The sequence below is a fragment of the Mastigoproctus giganteus genome, chromosome 14 (assembly GCF_048544385.1).
Source record: "Mastigoproctus giganteus isolate SK-2022 chromosome 14, ASM4854438v1, whole genome shotgun sequence".
NCBI classification, from domain to species: Eukaryota; Metazoa; Arthropoda; class Arachnida; order Uropygi; family Thelyphonidae; genus Mastigoproctus; species Mastigoproctus giganteus.
This window is the reverse complement of record NC_143588.1, coordinates 5,735,000-5,749,054: the sequence shown is the minus strand read 5'-3', so window position 1 is coordinate 5,749,054 and position 14,055 is coordinate 5,735,000. Positions and strand designations below refer to the sequence as shown.

The 14,055-nt window shown below is 37.6% G+C and overlaps 1 protein-coding gene across 1 annotated transcript in view; it reads left to right on the top strand.

Annotated features, from left to right (window-relative positions):
- Positions 1–14,055, top strand: part of LOC150074956 (uncharacterized) — a 735,724-nt gene that overhangs the window by 210,895 nt on the left and 510,774 nt on the right. The window contains exon 7 of the mRNA XM_090389002.1: positions 2,261–2,295. Coding sequence (XP_090245128.1) covers positions 2,261–2,295 — 35 coding nt within the window. The remainder of the gene's footprint in view (positions 1–2,260; positions 2,296–14,055) is intronic.

Here is a 14,055-nt window from a genome sequence, read left to right as displayed (position 1 = left end):
GGGCATTAGCATTATTATTATTATTATTATTATTATTATTATTAGCTATATGGTGCAAGGAAGCCTGAGGCTTATGCAGCACCAGCCAAAAAAAAAAATTACCGAATTACCCCAAAAGAGAGAGAGAGAGAGAGAGAGAGAGTCAAAAGGGAATCACCAAGAAAAAGAAGAATGATGATATCCAGCTCAGGACCCTGGGTGTGCCAAGCCCATACTCACCAGATGTGAGCCCCCGGGGTTATAGTAGAAGCATATGATGCAAGAAAGCAAGCTTATGCAGCATCAGCCTAAAAAAAAAAAAAAAAACACTTCCATTTCACCCCTCCATTCGTTCGAAATACCTATCCAGCTGAGTCTTAAATTTATTTAAACTATCAACTTCCAAAACAAGGGATGGAAGTCTGTTCCACCAACCAACTACCCGCTGGCTAAGGGCAAATTTTCGCACATCTATCCTACATCTGTCTTTCCTCAATCTAAATTTATGCCCTCTCAGGTGATTATTCTGAACAAGAAGAAGAATCCTATCGGCATTGAGCAGCTCAAACCATTCAAGGTTTATACACCTCTATCAGATCACCTCGCCGGTGCCTAGCCTCCAGACACTGTAATTTGCAAAACTTAAGTCTTTATTCGTAAGAGCAACCCTTTGTTCCATTCACTAATCTTGTTGCCCTTCTCTGTACTCGTTCCAGCAGCTCTATATCCTTCTTGAAGGGATGAATCAGATTGGGCCACTTGATACCGATAGTTGAACTGTTGAGGATTCTGATCAGGTAGCTAACAAACTAAATGAATATTTTGCATCTACATTCACACATGAGGAGTTATGCAGGGAGGGGAATGCCAGAGGTGTATTAAACTCTGGCAGTAAGCTAAATAATCTTCTAATAACTGAGAGTAAAGTGGTGGAGAAATTGTTGAAGATAAACATAAGAAAAGGTGGATGGAACTATCCAGTTATATTAAAGGAGATAGCAAAGGCAGTGGTGGTTTATTGCTGGAACAAACTTCCATCATTCGGAGCGAGTGGATGGGTGAAATGAGACGGTGCGTGTTTTTTTTTTTTTTGACTAGTAAAGGCACATAATGCCGGAAAGCTTACTTTCCGGCATTATGTGCCTTTACTAGTGCTGCAAGAGTAGCCCATGCAGTCTTGTCGGTAATATATAGGAATTTTGCTACCAGGGATAAGGTGGTGATTGTCCCCTTGTATAATGAATGGTCAATCTACTCCTTTAGTACTGTATATAAATCTTTAGTACTGTATATAAATCCTATATACTGTATATAGGCCTCATTTTTGGAAAGATGTAGAGCTGCTGGAATGAGTACAGAGAAGGACAATGAGATTGGTGAGTGGGACAAAGTGTAACCAGGAAAGGCTTAAGTTCTGCAAATTGCAGCTTCTGGAGACTAGGCACTTGCAAGGTGATCTAATTGAGGTGTTGAATGGTGCTGGATGTTGTTGAATTGTGTTGAATGAGGCCTTGAATGGTTTGAGCAATCTCAGTGCTAATGGGATTCTACCTCTTGTTCAGATTACTCACCTGAGGGGACATAAATTCAAATTGAGGAAAGACAATTGTAGAATAGATGTGCAGAAATTCGGCTTTAGCCAGTGGGTGGATGATAGTTGGGACAACCATCCATCTGTTGTAGCGGAGGTCAACAACTTAAATAAGTTCAAGGTAGAAGTAGACAAACATTTGGAGTGAATGGGAGGGCTTTTTTGGCTGATGCTATATAAGCTTGCTTTCTTGCATCATATGCCTCTACTAATGCTAATGGTAAGTAATAAAGTTCTATTTAATTTTGCATACCGTTTGTAAATAAAATTCAACATTTTAAATTTAAGTTTTTCATTGTAAAATAAAAATGTTAACACTTAATAATTGTTGTCTAACATTGGTGTTTCAACAAGAATTAAAAAAAATAATAAAATAAAATAAAATAATATATATTTTTTTCCAGAAATAAAAATGCAGATGGCTAATAGATGACACACTTCTAGCTTTGTTATGATCTTGGGTTACTGATAATGGCTTATTTATAATTTATTTAATTTTATATTAATACATTTTTTGTTGTGATAACAAAATATTTGTTTTCTTCATGAATTAATTTAATAAATTCAGGAACTGCTGATTAAAAATACAATTTAGTTCTTATTGCAAATTAGGAAAACTAAGAATATATATTTTCTTAAACTTTTACAAATAGAATTGTGAAAAACAACTTGTGCTTCTTTTTGTTTTAGACTTGGAGCTAAAGAAGAAAATTCAGGAAGGACAGGTAGATATTTTTACTCTATATAATAATGTATATGTATATTATTATTATTATTATTACTAGCCATATAGTGCAAGGAAGCCTGAGGCTTATTCTGCACCAGCTAAAAAAAAATTTTCCAACAAGTTACCCTGAGAGAGAGAGAGAGAGAGAGAGAGAGAGAGAGGTACAAGGGAATCACCAAGAAAGAGAAGAATGATGATATCCAGCTCAGGACCCTGGGTGTGCCAAGTCCATACTCACCAGATGTGAGCCCCTGGGGTAATATATGTATATATATGTCTTGGTGTACACACACACACACACACACACACACACACACACACACACACACACACACACACACACACACACACACACAATCTGCTTTTCATTGACGTTGTCCCTCCTATAAAAGAGGGATTTATGTGAAAGTTTGATGCGCCACTGTGGCATATATTGACATAAACAATTTGATTGTCATACTAATTAGTGAAGTAGAATGTCCAGCAACATGTCTGTTACCACCCTGACATAGGAATCTGAAGGTGCTATAAAAGCATATGCCTTTAATATGCATAAGTAAATATTATGTTTAATTAAAGGACTTTGAAAGTGATTGAATCATTGAGTTATTAGAAATGAATGGTCAACAAATCATTGTGCATGTGGGTCATAATATCCAAATGACTTGTACCTGTTGTCAACAGTGTATACAGGAAGGTACTCAGATACTTCCCATGGATCTAGTTGCATCAGTATGCTAGGACTGATGGATTCCCACTTTGGAATGGCGTGTGAAATGGGGAAAAAATACTGACCTATACATGAATAGTTCAAACTTAATATTTTTCTAACCACTTTTGGCTATCGATTTTCTATGATTTCAGGTGGCATACAGTTTCTGTTATCTTTTCTATTAGAAGAATGTTATCATGTTTCTATTTGTCACTAATGATGTTATGATAGCATTCCTCTTTCAAAAGCTACTTTCTTCCTTCACCACTGCAATTGATGGTGATGGAATGGCATCATAAAAGCATATGGGCAATGGATGGCAAGAGTGTGGCCTCACTTCTTGCAGTCGTCTGCTAATCAGGTTCCCAGACACAGGTCAGGGACAATGATTAGCTTCCATAATGTCTTTTGCATGAGGGTCATTTTAGTGAAATTGTTTTACAAGTTGTTTCTCTCTTTTTAGCCAGAGAATAGCAACAAATATTTTGTGACTTTGTAGGAGTGATGTACAAAAACTACATTACTTGTTAAAAAGTGGTTTTCAACTTGTAAAGGAGTTAACAATTTTTGAGGTTCTAGGTAAAATACTATTTAAGTGTGTCTCATACATGTAAAATCAAGGATTTTACATGTATGGGCCAGCCTCCAGCCAACCTCATGCTGTGCTAGAGCTATTAGGAGTAAAAGCAGGTGCATGTATATCTTCGTGTACACCAGTGCTAGAGGTATAATATACAAATTGAATGAAGTACTGGTTGTGATCAGTGGACATCGTAGGGATATCAGAGATATGGTGCCACTGAGATTTAAATGATGCAGAATTTTAATATGGGGAGCAAAATATGTACAAAAAAAAAACAGATAGGATAGGAGCTGGGAATGAGTTATACTCTTGTTTAAGAAGCACATAGACTCTAAGACAATGCACTCAGTTAACATTGTTATTATCATTATTATTAGCTATATGGTGCAAGGAAGCCTGAGGCTTATGCTGCACCAGCCAAAAAAAAAAAATTTCTGAATTACCCTGAGAGAGAGAGAGAGAGAGAGAGAGAGAGAGAGAGAGAGAGAGAGAGAGAGAGAGAGAGAGAGAGAGAGAGAGAACAAGAGTCAGAAGTAGAAGGGAATCACCAAGAAAGAAAAGAATGATGATATCTAGCTCAGGATCCTGGGTGTGCCAAGCCCATACTCACCAGATGTGAGTCCCTGGGGTGGGTGGCCAGTGCAAAGTTCGTAAGTAGGAAAACAAATATAAGAGTAGGAGTATGTTATAGACCTAATAACTGCAATGAGTATCATGAACAACAATACAAACAAATAGAGTGTGCCAGTAAATCAGAGTGTTTTATAATGAGGATTTTAATTTTAACATTAGCATTAGTAAAGGCACATGGTGCATGACAGCAAGCTTATATAGCATCAACCAAACAAAAATCTTCTAATTTCACCCATCCACTCACTCCAAATGTTTGTTTAGTTCTGCCTTGAATCTATTTAAGCTATCAACTTTTACAATGACAGATGGAAGTTTGTTCCAGCAACTTCTAGTTCCTGTGGGACCAGCACATTCTGCCTTGGGGGTTGCCACTGTGTTGCATCATGTTCAAATGCAAGCTCTGGCATTGATGTGGGCAGCTGAGAGCTTGATGGGCCCTCAATTTAGATCCACCCTGTCCTTCAAGCTCTCATATATGCCCATAACAATGCTGAGTTATCACCTGATTTCCTCACACTCCTAACTTTCCAGATATTGACTGAAACTTTTGGATTGGTCAATGACACATGTAGCAAAATTTTTCTGGAATTATTGATGACTGTAGAAACAGTCATCAATATAGAGACAACAAGAGGAAAGCAGTACCTTTGATCTGATTACCAGCAGCAACTCTTCATGCATTATGGATCTGCAGATAAAAGAACTCCACCTAGTGGATTTTTGTATCTGCAGTTTTTAAATTCGAGTTGCAGCTTTTGTCTGTTTATATTTATTGTAGGTTTCTGTATATGCGATATACAGAAACCTGCAATAAATATAAACTAGTCTTCAATTAATTCACAAAGAGGTTTAAGGCAAGCTAAAGCAGATTATGAGAAGAGTTTGTCAAAGAAATTATCAAAGACTTCTTTATTTGCATTTATACTAGAAGGAAACTTACAAATCACATTGCTCAACTAGATATGAATGGTATAACTGATGATTATCATGCTCAGGTTGCTGACAAACTGAATAAATATAAATATTTTGTATTTACTTTCGCACGTGAGGAATTTTTTTAGGGATGGTAATAGCAGAAGTATAGCAAATTACAGAGAGCTGAATGATTTCACGATAAATGAAAGGAAGGTGGAAAAGAAATTGTTGCACAGCTAAACATAAATCAGGAACCTGACATGGATTTGATCCATTCGATTATACAATAAACTCTTTAAAATATGGCACTTCTTGGGTCTTGAGAGGTACTAGATTTTATAATTTTCCAGATTTTATAGAGACATACTTAGTGATTGAGCAGGTTTAGAGGAGCATATTTTTATAAATATTTGTAAATTTTTATAAATATTAATATTAATATTAATATTAATATTTATAAAAATTATAAATTAATTTATATTTTATAAATTAAAATTTATAAAATAATCATAGAGAATTTACTTATATCTCTAAACAATTTACTTTATCTAAATAATCTTGTCCTTTCATCTATTTTTGGAGGCAACATGGATTTAGGGGAGGTCCATATGGACTGGAAAAGGTAACATGAGTAATTATAGACCTGTTAGCTTAACATCTATTTCCAGAGAAAATAATAGTCATTGGTTAAATACTTAATGCAGGATCGTCTAGACAAGATAGCAGTTATTCTTCAGACAGAACATGGGATTGTTAAAGGGAAATCTTGTCTGACCAATTTGATTAGATACTAAAATGTGGTCACAAAGGAACAGATGCAAAAATAATTTTGATATAATATACTTGAATTTCAGAAAAGCTTTTGATACTGTTGCACATGGAAGACTACTGTACAGATTGAAGTAGTATGGTATTAAGGGCAAATTGCTACAATGGATAAAAGGGTGGTTTAGTGGGAGAAGACAGAGAGTGATAGTCAATGGATGCTGCTCTTTATGGACTAATGTTATTAATGTAGTCCCCCAGGGTTTGGCATTGGGCTCATTTTGTTTTCTATATTTATTAATGATATTGATAAATGCTTAATGTTAAATGATACAGGCTTAATATTAAAGGCCTAAAGAGAAACACTTAATTTCCAAGTTTGCAGATGATACAAAGATTGGCAGGGTGTTTAATGACAGTAATCAGGGTGAGCTACTGTAACAAGATCTAGGAAAATTGGGTTGATGAAGTGTGAAATGGCAGTTGAAATTTAACATTGACAAATGCAAAAAAGTACTGCATATGGATAACAGTAATCCCAGAATAACTTATGAACTGTATGGTAGGGTAGGGTAATCGGGGTAGTGGAAAATGAAAATGAAATGGGGTAATTATGCAGTCAGCCAGATATAAAATTCTCTGAACAGTGCAGACATACTGCCAGAACAGTTCATGTGGTTTTGTTGATGATATACAAGAATTTTTCTAGCAGAGATAAGGAGGCGATTATCTGTTTTTACAAGGGTTTGGTTAGACTACACCTTTAGTACTGTAAAGATCTAGTTGTGTAGGTATGGGATGACTGATGGATTCCCACTTTGGGATGGATTGTGGAATGGGGTGAAAACACTGACCTATACACGAATAGTTTAAAGATAACGTTGTGCTCACCACTTTTGGCTATCCATTTTCTATAATTTCAGGTGGAATAAATAAGTTACATGAGTTTTCTAAAATGAGGCCTTTGGACCTCATTTTAGGAAGGATGTAGATTTGCTTGAGCATGTACAGAGAAGGGCAACAAGATTGGTGAGGGAAATGAAGGGATCCTCTTACCAAGGAGGCTTAAGTTCTGTAAATTGCAGCAAATTGCGAATAGGTTGAGCACGCTGAATTCTGATGGGATTCTTTCACTTGTTTAGATTACGAACCTAAGGGGACATAAATTCAAATCGAGAAAAGACAGATGTAGAATAGATGCATGGAAATTTGCTTTTAGCCAGCGGGTGGTTAATTGCTGGAACAAACTTCCACCTGTCATTGTGGAAGTTGATAGCTTAAATAAATTCAAGGAGCAACTGGACAAACTTTTAGAGGGAATGGTTGTGTGACTATTCCCTCTATTGTGTGAATATACTCTTTGCAATGGAGACCATGCCACCCATTGAGGATATCACAGTTGAAGCTTGATCTCACTGATTGGAATGTCTTTGAACATCTAGCAACATTTAATGCCACTGCAGTCAGCAAGGAGCCTTTCTGTGATCTAATTAACTGTGTCTAATTAATGACACAGTTAATTAGATCACAGAAAGGGTTATCCAAGCAATGGCAATTGCAATTCTGAAGGCATCTACTCATTTCACTATTTCCAAAACTATGGCTTGAAACAAGGCATGGTGGATATTTTATCATTATTCCACTACTGGAAGTCCAGAAAATGAATGACAGGTGTACCTCGTACATTACATTGATCCTTGAACATGTAGACATGTATGGTATCTTATGTAGGACAGCACCTGAATGTCTGTACACCTCCACCTTGGTACACTGTGATGAATACATAACTCTGGGATCTATACCATTGGGAGGTAGGCCACAATTGTGCATGTACTGTGGCCAACCACAACAATCATGCACTGAATGTCTAAAGTGAGTTTGGACCCATTCAGTGCATGACAGACAGCAAGCTGGCATCAGCACACACACAAACGCACACAATTATTCTCTCTCAAACTTTTGGAATGAATGGATAGGTGAAACAGGAAGTTTTTTTTTTTTTTTTTGGCTGATGCTCTATAAGCTTGCTTTCTTGCATAAATTTGATTTCTTGAAAACATAAGGTTGAAAGTCTTCTTATGATTAAAAGCAGCTGTGCAAAAGGTTTGAAAGGCTTGGAAATTATTGATAGATATGAGTAGCTCCTCACATCCAGGAGAAAAGTTTAGAACTGTTGCCTTAATAGCTGATCTTAGGTCCTCATAAATAGAGCATTCAAAAAGGACATGAGAAAAGTCTTCCAGTAGCTCACATTGACAGGAGGCTGTAGGCTGTATTAAAAAGTCTAAATTGGTAAAGTTTTGCATTAAGTGAACCCTGTCCAGTTAGTATGCAGGAAGTAAACAGTCATTGTGAAAAACATTTTCTGGTGGATGTTGGAAGTAGTGTAGTTATGTCAGGAATTTTTTATAATGGCTCCTTTTTCTCTAGAATTCCATCTATTCTGCCAAATGTTGAGTAATAAATTCCAGCATCGGGTTCATTCTGTTTTGGGATCAGCCTGAGGATTAACAGTGATTCCCTGAAATTCCGTAGAAATTCCATAGAATTTCTCAGCAAGTATAAAAACAAAGGCCTCTAAATACAACATGCAGGTCAAGTGGTGAAGTGCCTACAAGAGTCTGTAGAGCTAGAGTTGATACTGTTTGGTAAATGTGAAGAAGGCCAAGGAGAAAACAAAGTTGAATAGTGGATAGCTTAGTTCATACAGTTTTAAATGCAGTAATTCTAAGCCAAAGACTGGCAGCATAGGTTGTAACTGAGATTACTGCAACATTATAAGATAAATGTAGGGGTTTGGTGTTCAACCCTTGAGCTTGTCTGGTAATTCGGAGCAGCATTGAGGTAAAACTCTTTACTTTGATGGACAGGCATTGAAGGGTGGAGAGTGCTAACTCTCTTTACTTTGATGGACAGGCATTGAAGGGTGGAGAGTGCTAACTCTCTTTAATAAAAATTACAGCTGTGAATTACAGGCTCCGAAAAAGCGATGTGTTTGCTATTTTATTTACCTAATTATAATTTTACATCGTACTTTATAAGTAGCCTTATAGTTCTAATTATGCTGGTTATTTTTATTTTTAATTTAGACGGAGTTTTTGTAGATTACTACTTAATATACATAAAACTGTTGTTTCGTTCGAATCTTTCAGCCATTGTTTTTGTATAGAGTGGTAGGGAATTCAAACTTTTAATTGTGGTAAGTAGGTAGCTATAATGTAAAATTAGCTATAATGCATCACTACATTTAGGATTCTACTAGATAGGGTAGTATTGACAATTAATTAATTAAATTTATTGATCTTATTAATTTAAAATATCATGCCCCAGACTAGAGCAGCAAAGCAACGGGCACAAAGTGGCAGGAGTGCCGTGACTTGGGAGAGAACTGAGGGGGGGGGGGGTGATTTTCCAATGCATCACAGCCTAAAAAAATGTGCAACTTGTGAAATGTTTGTTGAACTCTCTGGAACAGAACATGATCTAGCCAAGGAGGATGTCTTTGTGTGTGTGTGCCTGGTGCAAAGAGTGTCTAGAAATTAGGCGTCAACTCAGCGTTCTAATGGGCATCTATGAGAGCTTGAAGTGTAGAGTAGATGCCCTCGAAGAAATTAATATCAGGGGCCTGTCAAGTTCTCTGTTGCCCAACTCCTGGGCATCAGGCACCACAGTGGCAACCTCCAAGGCAGAATGCACTGGTCCCACAGGAACTAGTTATTGTTGGTGACTCTATTGTCAGGGAGATGGGAAATATATTGTGTAAAAAGGATACATGGAATAGGACCAGGGTATGTCTGCCAGGGGCAAAAGTTGATGACGTTGTGAAGCATATATCATCTTTTAAGGCCAAAGGGTGATATTGTTGTACACGTGGCACCAATGACATTAAGAGTAGGAGATCTGCAGATTTACTTAACAAGTACAGGTCAGTGTTGCAAAAAAGATAGGAGAGCCTTGTCAATCAAATCGGCGCTGGAGGGAATGTGCAAGGCTCAAGGGGTAGCATTTTTTTCAGCCTGGCCTGTGCTTGTTAATAGGAGAGACTGCTTCTATAGGGATGGGATAAACTTAAATAGAAAGGGTGCAAGAATATTTGCTGATGCTATCGAGGCAGTGTTAGGTGGGTCGGAAAACTGCTAGCTTGGAGGGGATTCACAAAAGAAGTAGCCGCAGGCAGAGGTGAAGGTGATTCTTGCACTACTTCTATTAGAATAAGCAGCAGCCTGGAGCAAGGAGTGCTGGGGGTTTCAGGGACTGATGACAGCCATCATGACACAGGTGGGTATATGGGATGTGTTAGAGTAACTAAGAATAAGATTAGGTGCTGCAGGTATACTTGCATGTATACCAATGCTAGAAGTATAGTAAATAAATTTGATGAATTTGAAGTGTTGGTCAAGACATCAAAGGCGGATATTGTTGGGATAGCAGAGACGTGGAGTCACACAAATATTAGGAATGCAGAATTGGAATTTGGGGAGTACAATGTGTACAGAAAGGATAGACAGGATAGGAAGGGAGCAGGTGTTATACTGATAATTAAGAATACCATAAAATCAAAAGAAGTGCATCAAGTTGATATAGATGAACAGTGCACTGTAGAGTCAATCTAGTGTGACATAAGCACAGCGAAAGCAAAAATAAGAGTAGGAGTGTGTTATAGGCCTAATGACTCAAATGAGTACAATCAACAATTGTGCAGAGAAATACAGTGGGCTAGTAAATCAGAATGTCTTATAATGGAGCATTTTAACTTCCCAGAAATTGACTGGAACATGTGGGTTGGTCACTCGCACACTAGTAAGACTTTTGTGGATTTATTAGATGATTGTTTTCTGCAGCAGCATGTTCGAGAGGCAACCAGAGAGGGTAATACTCTTGATCTGATAATCAGAATTGATCATTCGTCTATTAAAAATTTGCAGATAAAGGAACCATTTGGTGGCAGTGATCACAGTGTACTGATGTGGGATTTACTTAAAGATTTAACTATTTAACTAATCAAGGATAAACGAAAGGGTTTTTGCTTCCGTAAAGGTGACTATGGTGGTCTCGGGCAGTTTTTAAATTCTGTACAGTGGGATCAACTGATGATGTTACCAACAGCAAATTCTAAGTGGGAAGCATTCAAGGAATTAATCGTGGAAGCTACTAAAAGTATCATACCTATTAAGAAATATTGTTCAAGGTTTAGGCCTAAATGGTTGTCAAATGAACTAATGAGACTCGTGACAGAGAAGAAAAATGCATGGGATGCATATAAATTATAATTTTTTTTTTTTTTTGTTAGTTGTTCGCGCATCAGCTTTTGTGGCCATAATGCACCTCCCAAGGTTTTTTGCATTACTCTGATCCAAGCCCGAGGCAGGATTCGAACCTGCGACCTTTGGGTTGCCAGGCAGGCACTTTACCCACCGGGCTAGCTCCGTCAGCCATATAAATTATCAGGTGACACAGAAGCCTGTGGCAAATATAAGCTAGTCTGTAATCAAGTCACAACGGAGGTTAGGCAGGTGAAGGCAGATTACGAGAAATCTTTGGCAAAAGATGCTAAGAAAAACAGCAAGGATTTCTTTACTTATATAAACTCTAAAAGGAAGGGGATGAATCTGATTGGTCCACTTGATATCAATGGTTCAACAGTTGATGATCCTGCTCAGATAGCAAACAAACTGAATGAGTATTTTGCATCTACATTCACACATGAGGAGTTATTAAGGTTTGAAAATGCCAGAAGGTTATCAAATTGTAGCAGGGTGCTTAAAGATTTTGTAATAACTGAGAACAAAGTGGAGGAGAAATTGTTGAAGTTAAACATAAGAAAGGCACCTGGGGTGGATGGGATCTATCCAGTTATATTAAAGTAGGTGGCAAAGGAAGTCAGAAAACCTTTAGCCATAATTATAAGAGCATCCTTGGATTCTGGGGATGTCTCCATGGACTGGAGATGTGCAAATGTAAATCCCCAATTAACAAAGGGAGGATCGATGGGTGGCACGAGTAATTTCAGACCAGTTAGTTTAACTTCTGTTCCAGGTATAATAATGGAGTTACTGGTTAAAGATGCATTGCATGATTAACTAGACAAGACTGCAGCAACAATTCAGACACAGCATGGGTTTGTTAAGGGAATGTCTTGTATGACAAATTTGATTGGGTATTATGATGTGTTCACAAAGGAACTGGATGCAGAAAACAATTTTGATATCATATACTTGGATTTCAGGAAAGCTTTTGACATTTTTGTGCATGGAAGACTACTGTACAAATTGGAGCATAATGGTATTAAGGGTAAGTTGCTACAATGGATAAAAGGATGGTTGAGTAGGAGAAGACAGAGAGTGGTAATCAATTAGTGCTGCTCTTTGTGGACTAATGTTATTGGTGGAGTCCCACAGGGTTCGGTGTTGTGTCCACTGTTGTTTTGTATATTTATAAATGATATCGATGAAGGTATTTCAGGCTTAGTGTCAAAGTTTGCAGATGATATAAAGGTTAGCAGGGTTGTTAATGACAATAATGGCAGTGTGCTACTGCAACAGGATCTAGAAAATTTGGGCAGATGAGCTGAGAAGTGGCAACTGAAGTTTAACCTTGACAAATGCCAAGTACTGCATATGGGTAAAAGTAACCCCAGAGAAACGTACCAACTGTGTGGTACTGCACTTAAGGTGGTAGAATATGAAAAAGACCTGGGAGTAATTGTGCAATCAGATATGAAGTTTTCTGAGCAATACAGACAGGGTTCCAGGGCAGGTCATGGGGTTTTGTCAATGATATACAGGAATTTTGCTAGCAGGGAAAAGGAGGTGATCGTCCCTCTGTATAAGGCAATGGTCAGGCCATGCCTTGAGTGCTGCTTACTGGTCTGGAGGCCTCATTTTAGGAAGGATGTAGTTTGCTTGAGCATGTACAGAGAAGGGCAACAAGTTTGGTGAGGGGAATGGAGGGATCCTCTTACCAAGGAGGCTTAAGTTCTGCAAATTGCAGTGGCTGGAGACTAGGCACCTGCGTGGTGATCTGATTGAGTTGTATAAGGCCTTGAATGGATTGAGCACGCTGAATTCTGATGGAATTCTTCCACTTGTTCAGATTTTGAACCTAAGGGGGCATAAATTCAAATTAATAATGTAGAATAGATGTGTGGAAATTTGCCTCTAGCCAGCGGGTGGTTAATTGCTGGAACAAACTTCTATCTGTTGTGGAAGTTGATAGGTTAAATAAATTTAAGGAGGAACTGGACAAACATTTAGAGGGAATTGTTTTGTAAATTTTTTTTTTTTTTTTTTTTTTGGCTGATGCTGCATAAGCTCACACACTTGCTTTCTTGCATCACATGCCAACTCTATTACTACTAGGTGTACAATAAAGGAAAAGTAGTCATCAATGACGACTCCTAAATATTTAATGCTTCTGACAAGTGGAAATGATTTCTTGTGTAGTTTTACAACTAGTGGTCTCCATAGTCTAATTTGTGTTTAAAAACCATAATCTTGGATTTGCTTGGGGATAATTCGAATTTGTTCTTTGAGGTCCAAGACGATAGTTCAAGAAGTACGTTATTGGCATACAGTTCTAAATAAGATCTTTAGTTTCCATTAACAAAAATGATAAGGTAATTTGCATATGTAATTTTTTGCACATTTTGAAATTTAGTCATCCTAAGCAGCCAATCATCAAGAACTAGGTTCCAATCCAAGGAACCCAAAATTTATTCTCGGGGCAACCACGGGAGACAGATCTGTGAGTGATGACTTGCTTTTAGTGATGATGGTGACAGTGCAATCATCAAAGTAATTCCTAATAAGTTTATAAAGTCAAAGAGAGCAATGATCGGAATGAAGTCTACTGAGGGCCCCTCTCCCACCAAATTGTGCCCTCAAAGCCAATAAAGATCACCAGAATGTACTTGGAAGTAGAGCTATCAATAAGGTGGTGAAGCTCTAATAAGGCATCTTCACATTCAAGCCCTTTCCTAAAACCATACTGAAGGAAGGATGTGAAGCTTGTAACTCCCTGAAGTGTGGTAATTTTAGTAGTGATTCGTCTCTCTAACACTTAGACAAGTTGAGAAGGCAAGGCTATGGGGCTGTAGGATCCGGCATTGTCTGGAGGTGTGTCAGGTTTATGTAATATCTTAACTATATAGT